This window comes from Chinchilla lanigera, unplaced genomic scaffold (genome assembly GCF_000276665.1).
Source record: "Chinchilla lanigera isolate Chin_1 unplaced genomic scaffold, ChiLan1.0 scaffold00110, whole genome shotgun sequence".
NCBI classification, from domain to species: domain Eukaryota; kingdom Metazoa; phylum Chordata; class Mammalia; order Rodentia; family Chinchillidae; genus Chinchilla; species Chinchilla lanigera.
This window is the reverse complement of record NW_004955511.1, coordinates 1,709,228-1,725,075: the sequence shown is the minus strand read 5'-3', so window position 1 is coordinate 1,725,075 and position 15,848 is coordinate 1,709,228. Positions and strand designations below refer to the sequence as shown.

The following is a 15,848-nucleotide window of genomic DNA, read 5'->3' as shown; positions in this document are numbered from 1 at the left end:
GTAAAACATTTTTCTAGAGGAAGCTCCTAGAAATAAAAGACTTAAAAATATTTATGCTTGAGAGAAAATTATCAACATCACCTTTGCCTCCAGTGTATGACATGGGAAAGAAGAGAAAAGAAGGAAAGCCGAGTTTCAATAAAGTGTATTTGACGTAGATCCTGTCTAGGTACATTTTGTATGCACCACATGCAAAAACACAGAATGAGTGTGAACATTCCTTGTGCAACTTGGGAGGCAGGAAACCGTGATATCCACTCGTTGGTGGAGATTTTGCACACCACAATATGCAAATGTGATATAACAGATAGTTATTAATAATATTGTAGTGACAACTTTACATAAATCACCTCTGGGAAAATGGAACAAACTAATTTAGGAGTGATTACCTTCCATTAGGAAGATGAACTACTTTGATTAAAGAAAACCAGTGAAGCAAATCACAGGTTCATAGAAGTATGTAAACTGTTTCTTTGTTAAATAATAAAACACATACGGTTTTCAGTTCACCATAAGTCAACATAAAAATAGCATAAAAGTAAAGTCTAAAACATCTGCACTCCTCAGTATGAGCATCTTTTGGAAATAATCAAATTTTACTAAAGAAAATGACACAACATGATATATGAATGGAAACCATTTTCTCATTCAGGGAATATTTTATAAATCACTTTGCTGTGCTCATAAAAGTAGGTCAGAGACACTCAATATTGATGAGCTAGCTAGAGAAAGGAAGAACTTATCCTCCAACTATTCTGGTAGAAATCAGAAACACAAAACTGTGCTGGACCCAAAAGGCTGAATTCCGTGCTGTGTTCACAGTCAGTCTTCATTCTAACTGTCACATTATTTCACCAGATTCTCATGTGACCTCACACTAATCGTTGGATACAAAGACTTATTGTTTTGATTCCAGAGAATTACAGTCACTTAGGATAAATGAGGGACACTTGTTGACTCTTTTAAGTTTTTTTAAATTCCTTCAGTGGGAGACTGTAGATGCTGAAGTTTTGTCTACTTTACTAAGGCTTCTAACCAACACTCCTCTCAAAGCCTGCTTGACATCCTTGTTCCTCAGGCTGTAGATAAATGGGTTCAGCATAGGGTTCACGAAGATACAAAACACCGCCACAATTTTCCCCTGCTCGACAGACTGCTTGTTCGCTGGTCTCAGATACATGCAGAAGAGGGACCCGTAGAACATAGAGACCGCTGTCAGATGAGACCCGCACGTGGAGATGGCTTTGCGCTGCCCTTCACTGGAACGGATCCTCACGATGGTGGTGAAGATGAAGATGTAGGAGGTGAGGATGATGAGCAGGGAGCAGGTGAGGTTTATCCCTGCTGACACGAACAGGGCGGTTTGCTTTATGGAAGTGTCAGAACACGTCAACATTAAGAGTGGGGGATCAGCACAGTAGAAATGGTTGATGGTGTTGGGTCCACAAAAGGACAAGCGAGAGGTCAGCGTTACCTGCATCGTGGCCACTGCAGAGCCCCAGACATAGGGCAAGGTGACCAGGCAGATGCAGACGGGCCTGGACATTTTGCTGCTGTAACGAAGGGGGTTGCAGATGGCCATGTACCTGTCATAGGCCATGGCGCCGAGGATGTAGTACTCGGTGAGCAGCAAAGTCACAAACACAAAGCACTGGGTCAAACAGCCAGCGTAGGAAATGCTCTTCTTCTCAGATAAGAAATTGACGAGCATCTGTGGGGAGACATTAGTGGAGTAGAAGATGTCCACACATGCTAAATGGGTGAGGAAGAAGTACATGGGGGTTTGCAGCCGGGGAGTGAATCTGATCAGAAAGATCATCCCAAAGTTTCCAGTCAGTGTGATGAGGTAAATCAAGAGAAACACTGTGAAAAGGACAGGCTGCAGCTCTGGCCGGCTGGTCAGTCCCAGGAGGATGAACTCGGTAGCCTCAGTGCCATTGCGTTTGGGATCCATCTTTGTCCTCATAGCCTCTAACAAAAACGAGATGGAGGTGTCAGTATAAAAAGAAATAAAATATGAACAATCCAAGAATAGCTCAACTCAATGTGCAGCACAAACACTGGTTTTGAAAGAGGTTCCTAGAGGTAATTTCCTTCAGATATGGAGGTACTGATAGCTACCGGAAGTGTTTTGTGTCATTGATTAAAGCAGGAAGTAGGAGGGATTTTGGAGTCTTTTCCTCCCATTGTGCAGTTCGCACATGGACTCTGCTAACTCATGTGAGGTTTAATTTTGCTCCTTATTGTTCCAACTGGACCTTTGGTTCAAGACCCCTGTCCTCACACTTGGTTACTGCCATAGTCTGAGAAGAGAGTGTGACCTATGGAAGACTATGTAGACCTGTTTTATCATTGCTAGCAGAGCAACACCTTTTGTGTATGAGAAGGTCACACACTGCATGAGAATTTATTGTACATACATTCAGGGTCCATTTCTCCCTCATTTCTTTATTTTCCAATAGCAATGAACATAACTTGGTTCGTTGGCTTTCTGTTCATTCCAACTCATTTGTTCCCAAGCAATAGCTACACATTCACTTAAATATTCACTTGTGCTTCATAAAATATTTTATGTCACATTAGCCCAATTTTTTCATATTTCTTACTCATATTTCAACTTATCTCACATCTTTAACTTCACCTCTTATATCTGAACCATGAGGAATTCTTCTTTTTTTTGTTGGTTTTTTTTTTTTTTTTTGGTTTTTCTCCAGTACTGGGAACTGAACTCATGACCTTGCACTTGCCAGGCAGGTGCTTTGCTGCTGAGCTAAAGCCCCAGCCCCACGAGGAATTCTTCAACCAGTGACTGTTAACACTGCCTGGCAGTTTCTCCACTATCAGTCAGAACTAAGAAAAATTATCACAAAGCTAACCTACCACAGTTGAGCCTTCTTCTTCCACACTTAGAATCCCTATTCTTTAGCACTAGCTGGTGATTGTTTATGTAAATAAAGCACATTATCTTTCTGTCTTGGTAGAACAGTCCAAGGTTTGCCATCATACTTGTGCTAAATACAAACTTTTACCAGGTTCCTATGTGATGTCTTTCTGTCCTGAGCTCCAAAGTCTGCAACCCCTGCCACTTTGACCTTCTTCTTGTTCCTTGAATATGCACTGCACATTCTCACCTAGGTCTTCACAGGCAATGGTCCACTTGCCCTGAATATTCTGTCCCCAGAACGTTGAGTGATTTACGATGGTAAAGTAGCAACTCCACTTTAATCCAATAACAAATAGATTATTCTGAGACAAATGTGAATGATCATGGCTTGGGAACACAGGTTCAAGTTACACCAAATACTACATTCTACTGTGGAAAATTATGTGATCCTTTGTGATCACATGGCAGAGATGCTTTTAAGCCAAGACCTTCAACTAAAGTGTTGGTGGAAGTGTTATGCAGACATGCGGCACCAAAACAGGGGAATCTTTGTTTTAAGGCCATATGCAGTTTTGTAGTATTTTTAGTGATAGGTGTGGTGGAAGTTAGGTGTAGGCTAAGCTTCAGAGTACACTCTGAGAGGTTTACCCTAAAAGTCATGCAACTGGCCAGGTACAATGGGTAGAAATAATTGGCCCCATTTTATAAAGGCCTGAGATAGACTAAAATAATTTTGGCTCTTGAAATTCATCCCCTCACAATCAAAATCTATTCTTTACACAAGATCAAGCATCCACAGGATCTTTACACATCTTTCTAGAAGCACCTTATTCAGAGAAATTAAATGTCACAGACACATTACTCACTTTTAAAAATCTTTCTTCTAATAATGCTTCTTCTGACACAGACATTTCTGAATGCTTATCTAAGTTACCTCCATTCCAATAACTGTCATCATGAAGTGTTCTGTAGTTTACCTCCTGTCATTTAATGCTTCTGAAATTATTTATGTGTTGGCATCCCCTCTTCTGTAATGTTAGCTACATGCAGGCAGGAACTTTATTGATACCATATTTCTGGAACAAGGACAGATGCCTGAATCAAAGTATTAATTAATCACTCACTGAATAAGTTAATGAATCAGTGAAGTAACTTTTAAAATCCCCATCCACTGATTTTTTGTGGGTTGTAGATTTATCATGGCTTTGATACTATCATTGAAGTCTAAGTTACTATGAAAAACACTGTATACCTTGAGAAGAACATCCAGGAAAAAGCACAATTAGAGAAATTAGGGTTTATTTAAATAATAAAGCTGGAGCTAGTGATGATAGATGTAAAGTCCATACAATTGATCCTTAGAACTTGTAGAGTGAATTGTGGAAGTTAAGTAAAAGTTGACCCTAGACTGAAAGAATAAACTTCCTTTCATCATTGCTACAGAATGTATAAGAGGATAGAAAAAATTTTTATCTCCTAAGGAGATCTCCTGGCATATGATTTTACTAAAATCATTTATTCACATTTGAATCCACGGTTCTCAACTCAAATTTCACATGAGAGTCAGGTGTGGGGCTTTTAAAAACAATGATAGCCAGGCATGGTGGCACACACCTGTAGTCCCAGAACTTGGGAGGCTGAGGCAGGAGGATCATGGTGAGTTTGAGGCCAGCATTGGCTATAACGTGAGTTCAAGACCAGCCTAAATGGCATAGTGAGATCCTGTCTCAAAAAAATAACAAAATAAAAACAATGATAAACCTTAGCCCAATTCAGGTAGGATACACACATTGCTGTGATATTTTTAATATATTTCCATTTGTTTTTAATGCACAACCATTTAATAATTGAACTAGACAATTCAAACAACCAATTAAGTAGGCTTTTTCATTCAAAAATCAGGTATTTTTACATGCTGTCAACGTGTATTAATCCCTTACTGTGGATTATAAAATATTTTCATAAGGCTGCCGAAGTGTAAATCTCACTGTCATCGATGCACATGACATTTTTCTTTGTAACTTCAGAAGTAGAAAAAAACCTAAGCCTCAGATTTTAGTCCTTGTAGTACACTATTGGCTCATGAAAGCTCTGGAGGAGAATCTAAGCTTCTCCACAACCTTACCTCAAGCCTTGCTGAACTGAAGGGAAAGGAGGAAAGGGGAGAGCCTTTGAGTTAACTGAGGCTCAGGGCTTGATTCATGTGGAGAAGTAAACAGTTAATAAAAACAATGTATGGACTGCTTGAAATCCAATAATTGGCTAGAGCTCAGCATAAAAGGCCACTCTAAATTTTATTTGACTTGTGAGTAATGGACCTATACATAATGGGATGATTGTAATACTTGTCTGACCTCCTAACTCATCAGAAGTCACTTCTCTCTGTTGAGATTCTGGGGACTGCTCCTGATAGTATTTTCTTACTGTGACTATTGCCGTGGTCTCTACAAATTCTGTTTTCATTCGAAATAAGGAAACAATAAAAACAGAAGCCAATTTCTTACGAGTTCCTGAATTTCAGGACTTACCTGTGGAAGTATATTGATTTCTTATCCTTGCCAAAGTTTCTGAAGGTGGGAGAATTTATACCTCAAGAGTTAGCCTTGAACTACTCCTCCCTGATGCAATAATCAAGAAATTGCCCAAGGGATGCCCTTAAGGGCTCCCAGGGAAGATGCTTATAAAGGCACATCCATGAACAAAGTATTAATTTCTGAAGTCATCATTAGTGTTGTATTTTGGTAAAAGCAAACGTACTGGTAATAATATTTATGTTGGGATTAATTCTAGGACAGATAATAAAGGTGTTCTATTTTCTATAATCACAAGACCATTGGAATAACTGCGTTCATAGCATCCCCAACTTGAATGGTGTTTTCTTCTTCTAAAGTCCCCTAGAGGTTTTCTCTCTGTTTTGTATAATTTGTCACATCCTATAATTTGTTTGTGCCTTTTACTGGACTGTGTATTCTCTGAGAAGAGAATTAATGTCAATGTCATCTTGACGTCCTCTGTGGAGATCTGCATCTCCAGGTGGGCACTCCCTGTTTGATTAATATTTGCTGGATGAAAAACTAAATGCTGGTATTAGTTTGGATGAGAACAGGTGGACCGGTAATTAGTGTACTTAGTGCATAAAAACGGACTATTATTATAGACTACTTATACAAAATGTGTGCAGGATTTTGATATATATTTATTAGTTTAGATGATATTCTCACACATTTGTATTTGAAATCAAATAAAACCCCAGTATTCTTTGGCCAGAGTCATAATTGATTATGAATAACAACAGCAACATGATAAAAGTATATCTTTCACAGAACAACATACTGTCCCATTAACATAATCTTCCTTTCCTGAACTACATTTATCATTAATCCTTGATATAAAAAATTAGATTATGTTGGAGGGCAATAAAACAAAGGCCGGCCACTTAACCTGGGCATGTTAATAACTAGAAAGAAAAGAAAGCAAGAAAGGCTTTGAATTTCCACAATGCTTCAAAAAAACGTGGGCTAATCTCCCAGCTCTGTGCTTTGGCTCTAACTGACTGATTGGGTAAAGAAAGCAAAATAATCCTCGGGCTCAGTTTCTTTAGCAGATTGTACGTGTGTCTGTGTCAATATTTCTGCTCTTTCCTTACTTTCAATTTGTCATGAATGGTACTCACATTTCTAGAATACCAACAAATTTTCAAAATTTATATAGGATTAAGATGGTATCCAGGACATTGTGCCTGGGCTGTGTCATATGGGTGCAGTTAAATTCTCATGAGCTGACATTCTGAATATGCAGAGGGGCCAAACCCAAAGAAGGTTTGTACTTAATGTGAAAACTGGCATTCCACTGTGTCAGCCCTGAATATCAGCAGTGTGTCGGTGATCAAAAGAGAGAAGTATCCTTAAAATGTGCTGGGTATAGTAGATGAGAACAGAGCAAACAAAACCAGAAGATTACGCCTACAGTAGGACAGGTACAGATGGAGCCACAGGGCTTCATTCCACACTCTGAAGAGGAGTCAAAAGTTAAAGAAAATTGAAATATAAATCACTTGAGAAGGACTGGAAAAGGAAAAGGAGCCAAAAGAGATTAAAAGCCATTGGCATCTCAAAGTTCAAAGCTACTCTTGAAAGGAAAGTCAGAGTTTACATGTTCAAGTAACATGTAATTATGTCTGCATGTCATGACCTAGGTAATGCAATAATTCAAGTTATTTTATTACCATCATTTTTCTAAACAGATAAAAAAACAGGCAAAAATTTATGCACCAGTTGCCATGAACATGCAAAGAATAAACAAAAGTGCTTGCCGAGATTGGCAGAATTCCTACACATAGCTTCGGGTTGTTCCGAATATGCTTTCTGCCTGTGTGTCTGAAATGGGTAAACACTGTAGAGTGATATTATAATGATGTCTCAGATTATGAAACACTTAGTCATGAAGCCATGCTCCTGCCAAAGAGTTAAAAGCTTTAGTTACAAGAAACTATAACTTTAAAATTTGGATAATAGTGTTCTCTCACTTAAAATAATGTCATGTTTGTTACAACACTTTGTGTGTGAATTAAAGAACTTTGAATTACATTTCCTAATCTCCCTTAGTAATGGACCCACCGTCGATGACTTTACAAATAACTTTTATAGTCACCATTGTTCACTCTGTATATGCTGTTTTCAGACAAAATACTCTGTTGGCTTTCAGAAATTCAGGCTCGGGAATAAATTGTTTCTAAAGCAAATTCCTTATTAAAAGCATTCTTTTAAGTCTAATTTTACCACATTTAACTCAGCTACTGCAATTTCTTCCCTATGGAAATGAAAACAATTACAGGGACTTTATAAACTATATTTCCCCATTTTCTGAACTTTATCTTTTACTAAAAGTCATGCATTTCTAACTCTTTTAGTGATTCTCCTATCACCTCAGAGTATCAGTCAACACAAGCAATTAACGCCCTAATCATTTAAAAATTAAGAGTTGGATCAATTACCAAAGAAATGCGCTGTGTAACATTTACAATGTCTCTGTGATATCTATGTGTAGTAATTTGTTTCCTGAAGATAAAAATTTTGAACTCAGAGAAATTAAGTCTTTTTCAAACAAATAGCAGGGCTGGCTTTTACCCCTGTGCTGGCTCAAAAACCTTACACAGTGTAATATCTTACTCGTACATATAGTGGTAACTACATCCATGGGTCATCAAATTTCAGAAATTTATGTATATAAAAATATAAATCCACACACTTTCTATGGAGGAAATTCCAGGGGCCTATTGTGGTTTGAGAAAAGAGATAGGATCATGTATCACATTTAGAAAAAGAAACATAAGCCATAAGTGGATTAAAGACGTTTATATTGCATATAACACCAAAAGAATTGTAACCAGCACAATTACAAAGACATAGAAGCAATTGTAAATATATAGAAGCAATCACAAATGATTCAATTAAAGATAAAATAATTCATCTAAAAAACAGAAATACAATATGAACATATAAGTGCAAAAAAGAAAAAAAGTTTTATTATTGTAAGTGCAGTTAAAATTACTTAACCTTACTACAAGAAAGATCAAAATTTAAAGAGGACACGACAACTCAGTTTGAATTCATAAGACTGGGAAAGATTTAAGAAGTTTGGTGATTCTTTGTTGGAAGGGATGTAGAACAAAGATAACATAAAGATGTTCTTGGTGAGAGTGTAGTGCAAACTGATAGTCATTTGAAACAAGTTCAAATAGCATTACACAGTAAATATGAAGATGTTTATAACTTATGACCAAAAACTATCAAACCTATCTAAGAAATCATTCACTGGTACATGTTTAGAATTACTCCAGAAAATTTGTCTCAAGATTTTCATATTTTTAAGCAAATGGGAAAATATATTTGTTCATAACTAATAAATAATAATATCTATCATCTATCTATTGTGAAATAGTATACATAGTCATAGATTACCAATGAAAATTTTTGCTACATGAAACCATAGGGATAAGTCTAACAATGTTAGTGAAAATTCAATAAATTGAAGAAGATACAATGGCACCTCAGTTCACAAATTTAATTCATTCGACAATTTTGGAAAAGATGCCTAAGTTTGTGTTTGTGTCAAGAAGATCACCATGATTATGTTTTTCACCTGTTGCAGTTTGTCATCAAAAAGAAAATTTTGCCGAACACTTGTTTGTGAACCAAATTTTTGCAATCAAAAGCGTTTATGAACCGTGGTATTACCGTATATGTTTTCCTCATGTTCTTCATTAGTAGGACAAAATACCTGCACCAAAACTTAAAGAAAGAGAAGTCCATTTTATCCCATAACTCAGGAAGTTTCAGCCCTTGTTTGGCAGGTTCAAGCACAGAAATGGCATGGCAGAGGGCCTGGGTAGAGGGAAGGTGCTTGTGTCGTGGCGTCCAGGAAACAGAGAGAAGGGAGGAGCCAGACAGGCAGACATGACCTTCTAGACCATGTCTCAGGGACCTGCCTCCCTCAGCCAGCTGCCACCTGCTAGCAGCAAGGTAGCTGCAGTGCCCCATGGTTAAAATCCTCTTACAAAAGCCTCGCCTATGAGTCTCCTGGGGACATGTCAGCAGGTACCATAACATTCTTTCCCTGCCTCCTAAAAGACATGTGCATCTCTTTGTGCAAAATTCATGTAGTCCATCTCTAAGCGCCACCAAATCTAAGTTTCAACAGTGCTGCAAATTCTTAGCTCAAAGTCTTCTCTGAGACTTAAGGGAAACTCTTACCTATGAGCTCCTGTAAAAATCAAAAAGAAAATTAAAAACTGCCAACATATAATGGCACAGCATAAAAATTCCCATTCCAATAGGGATACATAAGTAGATGCAAAGGAACCAGCTGAAAACAAGACCCAAACTCAGCAGGACAAACGTTATACACTGTAGCTCCAAGGGTAGCACGTGGAGAGCAGACGTGAGTACAGAAGGATTGCCTCAAGCACACAGCACTTCGGCTTGCCACCATCATGCCTTCTTCAGCAAATGTTCCGTGTTCCCGGCACTTTCAACATCTTGGGGTCTGTGCTGTATGTTCAGCTTCACTGTCACAGCTTCAGGGGCACAATGCCAAGCCCCCCAAACCTTCTTCTGACATCTGAGTGGAAGTGCTCCTGATGCTATAATTCTTGCATACTGTATTCCTGTAAAACTTGCATTATGGATGATGTCAAGACCTGCCATCAGCTCAAGAGTAGCCAGATCATTTAAATCACAGCTGATGAAGTCTCTGAGGACCTGCATGGCTGAACCCTGGGGAACATTTGCCTTTTTGGCATAGACATAGTAGAGGATACTGTGAATCTCTTTTTAAAGAACTACTTTCACCTTTGCAAGGCAAATGGCCAAATCTTGTTATCTCCAGTGATACCGTCAAGGCATACTTTGAACTGTCACGATGAAATTTACTTGGCTTCTTTTAATGCTCACATTTTCAGCAACCAAAATTTCTTGGTCCAGTATCCAGTATCCTGTCTCAGCCTCCCAAATGTTGGGATTACAGGCAAGCTTCACCACACCCAGCTTAGAAACTTTAGTCTGTTCTAAAGCCTCAGGACATGAACAAATTGTAGACAAATTTTCTACCAGAGCATAATCTACATGGTTTGGCATCCAACCACCAATAGTGTTTTTTGTTGACTGAAACTTCCTGAGCCTGTTCCTTACTCTCTGGATTTTTATCAGCATTTTTGTCTTCTGAGCACTGAAAAGCACTGCTCATTAAGCATGGCAAATAACATTTTCTGGCATCTTCTATAACTGGCATTTTGAAACCTTTTCTTTTCTCTTTTTGAAACAGGAATTGAATTTAGGACCTTGCGCTTGCCAGACTGGTACTGTACCACTGAGCTATATCCCCAGCCCTTGAAATCTTTTCAAAATCCTCCCCTAAACCAGTTTTTAACCATGTCAGGCAGTCACAGCAAGCTCACCATATCTCTGCTAACAAAATCTGTTTTAGTCACTTTTCTCAGCCCTAGAAAAAAATATGAGTATGTTGGCAGTATCTGGCAAAGAGAAGCTGCTAACATCATTGCAGACAGAGAGCAGAGAAGAGGTGAGGATCCCAGAAGGGAGACACATCTTTCCAAGCCGCACCTCTGGTGACCCATCTCTTCTTAACAGACTGTAACTTCTAGAGCAAAGAAGCTGTTCTGACCACTTGGATAAATCCGCCTCCAGAAGCCCTGTCTATGAGAGGATGAAGACCTTAGGAGATCTCTACATATACCACAAGAAAATAAACCATAGACTCATTTTATGAAATGTAAATCTACGAAATAACACTGACATAACTATGGAAAAGAAACATTAAATTCATACATTAGTTACAGAAAATGAGTGAAAGAAATCAGGCAAAGAGGACTCAAACTAATAATGTCTGACTGTGTAAAATATCAGAAAGAAATAATACTGTGTAAAGATTTATAAGTGATTACTTGTGGTTACAAAAGGAGTCTTTGTATTTAGTCCTCTTGTCTTTATGGTGAAAATAGTTCATTATAAAATATAACTAGTCAAACTTTAAAGCTGATTTCAAAGTTATAAAACAACTTAATTTCAAAGGGAAATCTAAGAAAAAAAATGAAATATAAATCAAATATAAATCATTTTAAATACCTGAAAATGATGATTTTGCACCTTTCAAAATATCACCACAGGTTTTTGTAGACTTATATACACATACATGAAAAAATAAAGTTCATTTCTTTAAATGAGTACCAAATTTATCATAATTATAAGATAGACCAAGCAAGGGATGAGGATTTGAAAAGCAATAAACAAAATACTATTCAGTAATAAATTTCACAGATACATAAATATCCATACATATATGGCTGAAACCTCAAATTTACTCTCTTTATTTAACAGTACAGGAAATGGTAATGGACAAGTGGAGGAGAGTTTGCATACTGACAGGGAAAGCATGCTCTTCACAAACAAACACAAAAACATTCTGCGGGAAAGTTGGCATTTTCAGCAAATAGCAAAGAAGGAAAGTACCACTGGACACCAGTAACACGGGACTAGTATATCTTGGGATAATACACCCAAAACATTGCCTTTGCCATCTAATTTGAATAAAGAAAGATAGCATCATTCATCAATTTTGACAAGCTTCTGGAGAACTATACATATCTAATTGTCATGGTGACATAGTTTCGTACCAGTTTGCATAGTACGGCTGAAAATGTGTTCTTTACTGACTCATAGAGCAAAAAGAGGGCTTCGTCTCTTGCCTTTGAACTGGAACGGTGTTTAGAAAATACTCAATGACATAACCCCGTAAGAGCTAAGTATGCCTTCTATGACTACGCAGACTTGCAAGTCCTATGTGTGTTGTGAAAGACTATAAATATTTCAGGAAAAAAGTGATTTGCTAATTTACAATGCTCATTCAATGCTTAGGTAAAGTGGATGTTCTGCATATTTGGGACCAAGTGTACCTTACTTAGCCAACCACTCCTTGTGGATAACTTTCTTTATTGCTCTTCTCACATCTTTGTTCCTCAAGCTGTAGATCAGAGGGTTTAGCATTGGACTCACAAAGATATAAAACACAGCTACAATTTTACCCTGTTCCACAGATGCCTCGGAAGGGGGCCTCAGATACATGCAGAACAGTGACCCATAAAAGACAGTGACAGCCGTCAGATGAGACCCGCAGGTGGAGAAGGCCTTGCGCCTGCCCTCGGCAGAGCGCATGCGCAGGATGGCCGCGAAGATAAACACATAGGACACCAGGATGATGCTGAGAGAGCAGGTGAGGTTGGACCCGGCCACCACAAACATGGCGGTTTCTTTGACATACGTGTCCGAGCAGGCGAGGACCATGAGCGGGGGGTCAGCACAGTAGAAGTGATTGATCTCATTGGGTCCACAGAAGGTCAGACGGAGCATCAGGATGGTTTGTGCCAAGCCATTTGCAAAGCCATAGAGGTAAGGAGCAGCGACAAGAGAGACACACACACATCTGGACATCTTGCTGCCGTAGAGCAAGGGCTGGCAGATGGCCACGTAGCGGTTGTAAGCCATCACTGTGAGCATATAATAATCTGTGATCCCCAGCGCAATGAAAAAGTGGAACTGGATAAAGCAACCAATGAAGGAAATGGTTTTCCTCTCGGATAGGAAATTCACCAGCATCTGAGGAGTAACTGTAGTGGCGTAACAGAGATCTACAAAGGCGAGGTGGCTGAGGAAGAAGTACATCGGGGTGTGCAGTTTCGAGTCACTGCTGATTAAGAAAATCATGGTCGCATTCCCAATTACGGTGATAAGGTAGATGACTAGGAAGACCACAAACAGGACAGGCTGCAGGTCTTCTCGGTCTGTGAGTCCCAGCAGAATGAACTCAGTTACCACGGAGTAGTTTTGCTTTATCATTTTGTGTCTTTGGCTGTGAGTAAGGCCTAAAAAAAGAAAAGAAAAGGAAAGGAAAGGAAAGAAAAGAAAAGAAAACTAAAGAAAAGAAAAGGAAAACATCTAGCTTGTGTTACTTATTCACTGCTCCCTTGTGTCTTACATTGCTAGGCTTCTCTTGTATTTATAAATATAGCTTAAACAATAGACATATTAGCATGTGATGAATGTTTTAAATGTTACAGTAACATAGGGCTCCTTGTTCATATATACATAGTCCTATTTTGAATTGATTGTCTGATACTTTTGAGGAAAGTCTTTATATTTGAAGAGCCTTTAAATTTTTTGAAGTTTTCATCATATTTGTCCAGTTTTCATTTTCCTTTGCATGTAAGTATTCATTTATCTTTGCACATCGGTTTTCTTTGGAGTTGACATCCTTTGAATTACAATACACTTATGGTTGTAGTGTCTTAAATATGAGACATAGGAATTCATCTATGATTTTCTCAACTGAATGAATTTAAGGAGCTCTACCTGAAGTATGATGCACGTCTGTATATGGCTAGGATCTTTGCATCTTCTCAGAACCACAAGTCATTTTTTAGCTACTAGCTAACTCTGTATGTTTATTTTTCCCAGTCTAGTTCACAGTAAGAGGCTCTCGTACCATGAGCTCTTTGTTAACTTTTGAGACAATCACAGCATCTTTCACTTGTGTTGTATATTATTACCCATGTGGAAATGCAATTGGTTTGGAGGTAGGAAAAGTCAGACTGAAATGTTTCTACATATTACATATAGCAAAATATATATTATACATTTGGTTGTATACATATCGATAACATTCATATAAACAGGTATTGGTGGTTTAAGATATTCATGAGGTTGTGGTTTTCAATGGGAAACACTAGGTATTGTAAGAGCCTAGTGGAAAGCAAGCTCAAAAACAAAAATTTTTGTCCATGGATCCTCAGACTACAATCTTTTGCTTTCATTGCATCTCATGCAAAACATTCCAAACATTTTCAAAAACGCTATCACAAAAATTTAATACAGGTAACTTCAAACATAAAACCTAAGCTCTTTAGGTTAGTGTAAATTAATATCCATGTTAACTGTATAATTGAAATTGTAATTAAGACATGAAGTACATTTCTCAGCATTTACCCAAAAAAGAAACCATAAACATGGATAACATGTAAAGTCAATATCCTTATTTGATAACGTAAATACCATTATGATGCTGTAATACTCTTTCTTTTCTGATTACTATAATATAATATAATATAATATAATATAATATAATATAATATATATAATATAGTAACATAAAATGTTGATGTTTTCTGAATCCATGGAGAGGAAGCTGGTGGTGAATGACTGAGTGAAGCAGTTACCGGGAGTTTGCCTTCTCACTTCCTAGGTAGAAGTCCCATTCTCTCCAGCTTCAATTTGTAAAACCTCGATAAATTATTCATACTTTTATGTCTCCTTGTGTATGCTTTGTGGTTAGCAATAGAAACAGCTTCACTGCAAGACAACTAAACTAGGGACATCTTTCTAATATGTCCGGCACATCATAAGCATCTTTTATTCTAGAAAGATGCCGGTCCAGTCTAGAACAAGATCACTTGTCCACACTCTACCTCTTTGGGGACAAAGATTATACATAGTCTCTAGCCACAGACACAGAGGCACCTGGATGAGTGCTTCTCCAATTTGCAGCAGTCAATGTTTATTGATGGAACTAATGCTCACTTTGGTCGAGTTCCTTCTCCATTATAGAAACTCCACTCCACCATAAATTTATTTCTGAGTGGCTTACTCAGAAAACAAGTAGCATTTTAATAGGGCTATTTGCTAATTCATTATATTAGGATTCAGCTCAATTTACCTTCATTGATTAAAATGTTTTTTTCCTGGTTTCTAAAATGTAAAGGAAACATTGCTTATCCTACCTGAGAGAAGAGTATAATTTCACAGTGGCAACATCTACAGAACAAACAAGAAGGATTTATAACATATTGGTCTTGTAGGGGACAAATGTCCATGGTTCAGTTATTTTCCACAGAAAGTTACTTACATGATGAGCCACCACTACCTCCCCATGCTTAAAATGCTAACCCCACTGAGGAAAGGAGCTTTGGTCCCTTCTGGCCACCCTCAGGGAATCAAATCTCCGAAGAATGGTAACGTAATGAAACTCATTATCTTAATATCTTAATATCTTAAATGAGAAAATGTTAGTTTTTAGTTTTTACAAACTGTGAAATAAGACAGTGATACTGCAATGAGAAAGATTTGGAATTTTGAAAACACTGGAAGATTAATTAAAATTTCTTGAACTTTGATACTCACATACTAATTTTGAGACTTCTCCTTTTCCTTTTATTAGAGAGAATGCTTCACAGGTACAGGAATACTGTGTATTTATAGATAACATAGATGTGCTGAGGACCCTATGCTGCTCTAGTCATGTCCGTATGTCCTGATTTTCTCTCCAATAATTTTTAAAAATTTTTGTCCACCTGCAGGTGTGAGGCATACCAGTAGAATTCTTTTAGCATTTAGTTTAA

At 37.8% G+C, this 15,848-nt stretch overlaps 2 protein-coding genes across 2 annotated transcripts; both read right to left on the bottom strand.

Moving 5' to 3' along the window:
* Nucleotides 1-982: 982 nt before the first annotated feature.
* Nucleotides 983-1,966, bottom strand: LOC102009638 (olfactory receptor 5M11-like). Its single transcript, XM_005407974.1, has one exon. It carries the CDS (start codon nucleotides 1,964-1,966, stop codon nucleotides 983-985), a length of 984 nt encoding a protein of 327 aa, XP_005408031.1.
* A 10,388-nt stretch (nucleotides 1,967-12,354) lies between these two features.
* LOC102009305 (olfactory receptor 1030-like) lies at nucleotides 12,355-13,293 on the bottom strand. Its single transcript, XM_005407973.1, has one exon. The coding sequence runs from the start codon at nucleotides 13,291-13,293 to the stop codon at nucleotides 12,355-12,357; it is 939 nt and encodes a 312-aa protein (XP_005408030.1).
* Between the last annotated feature and the right edge of the window lie 2,555 nt (nucleotides 13,294-15,848).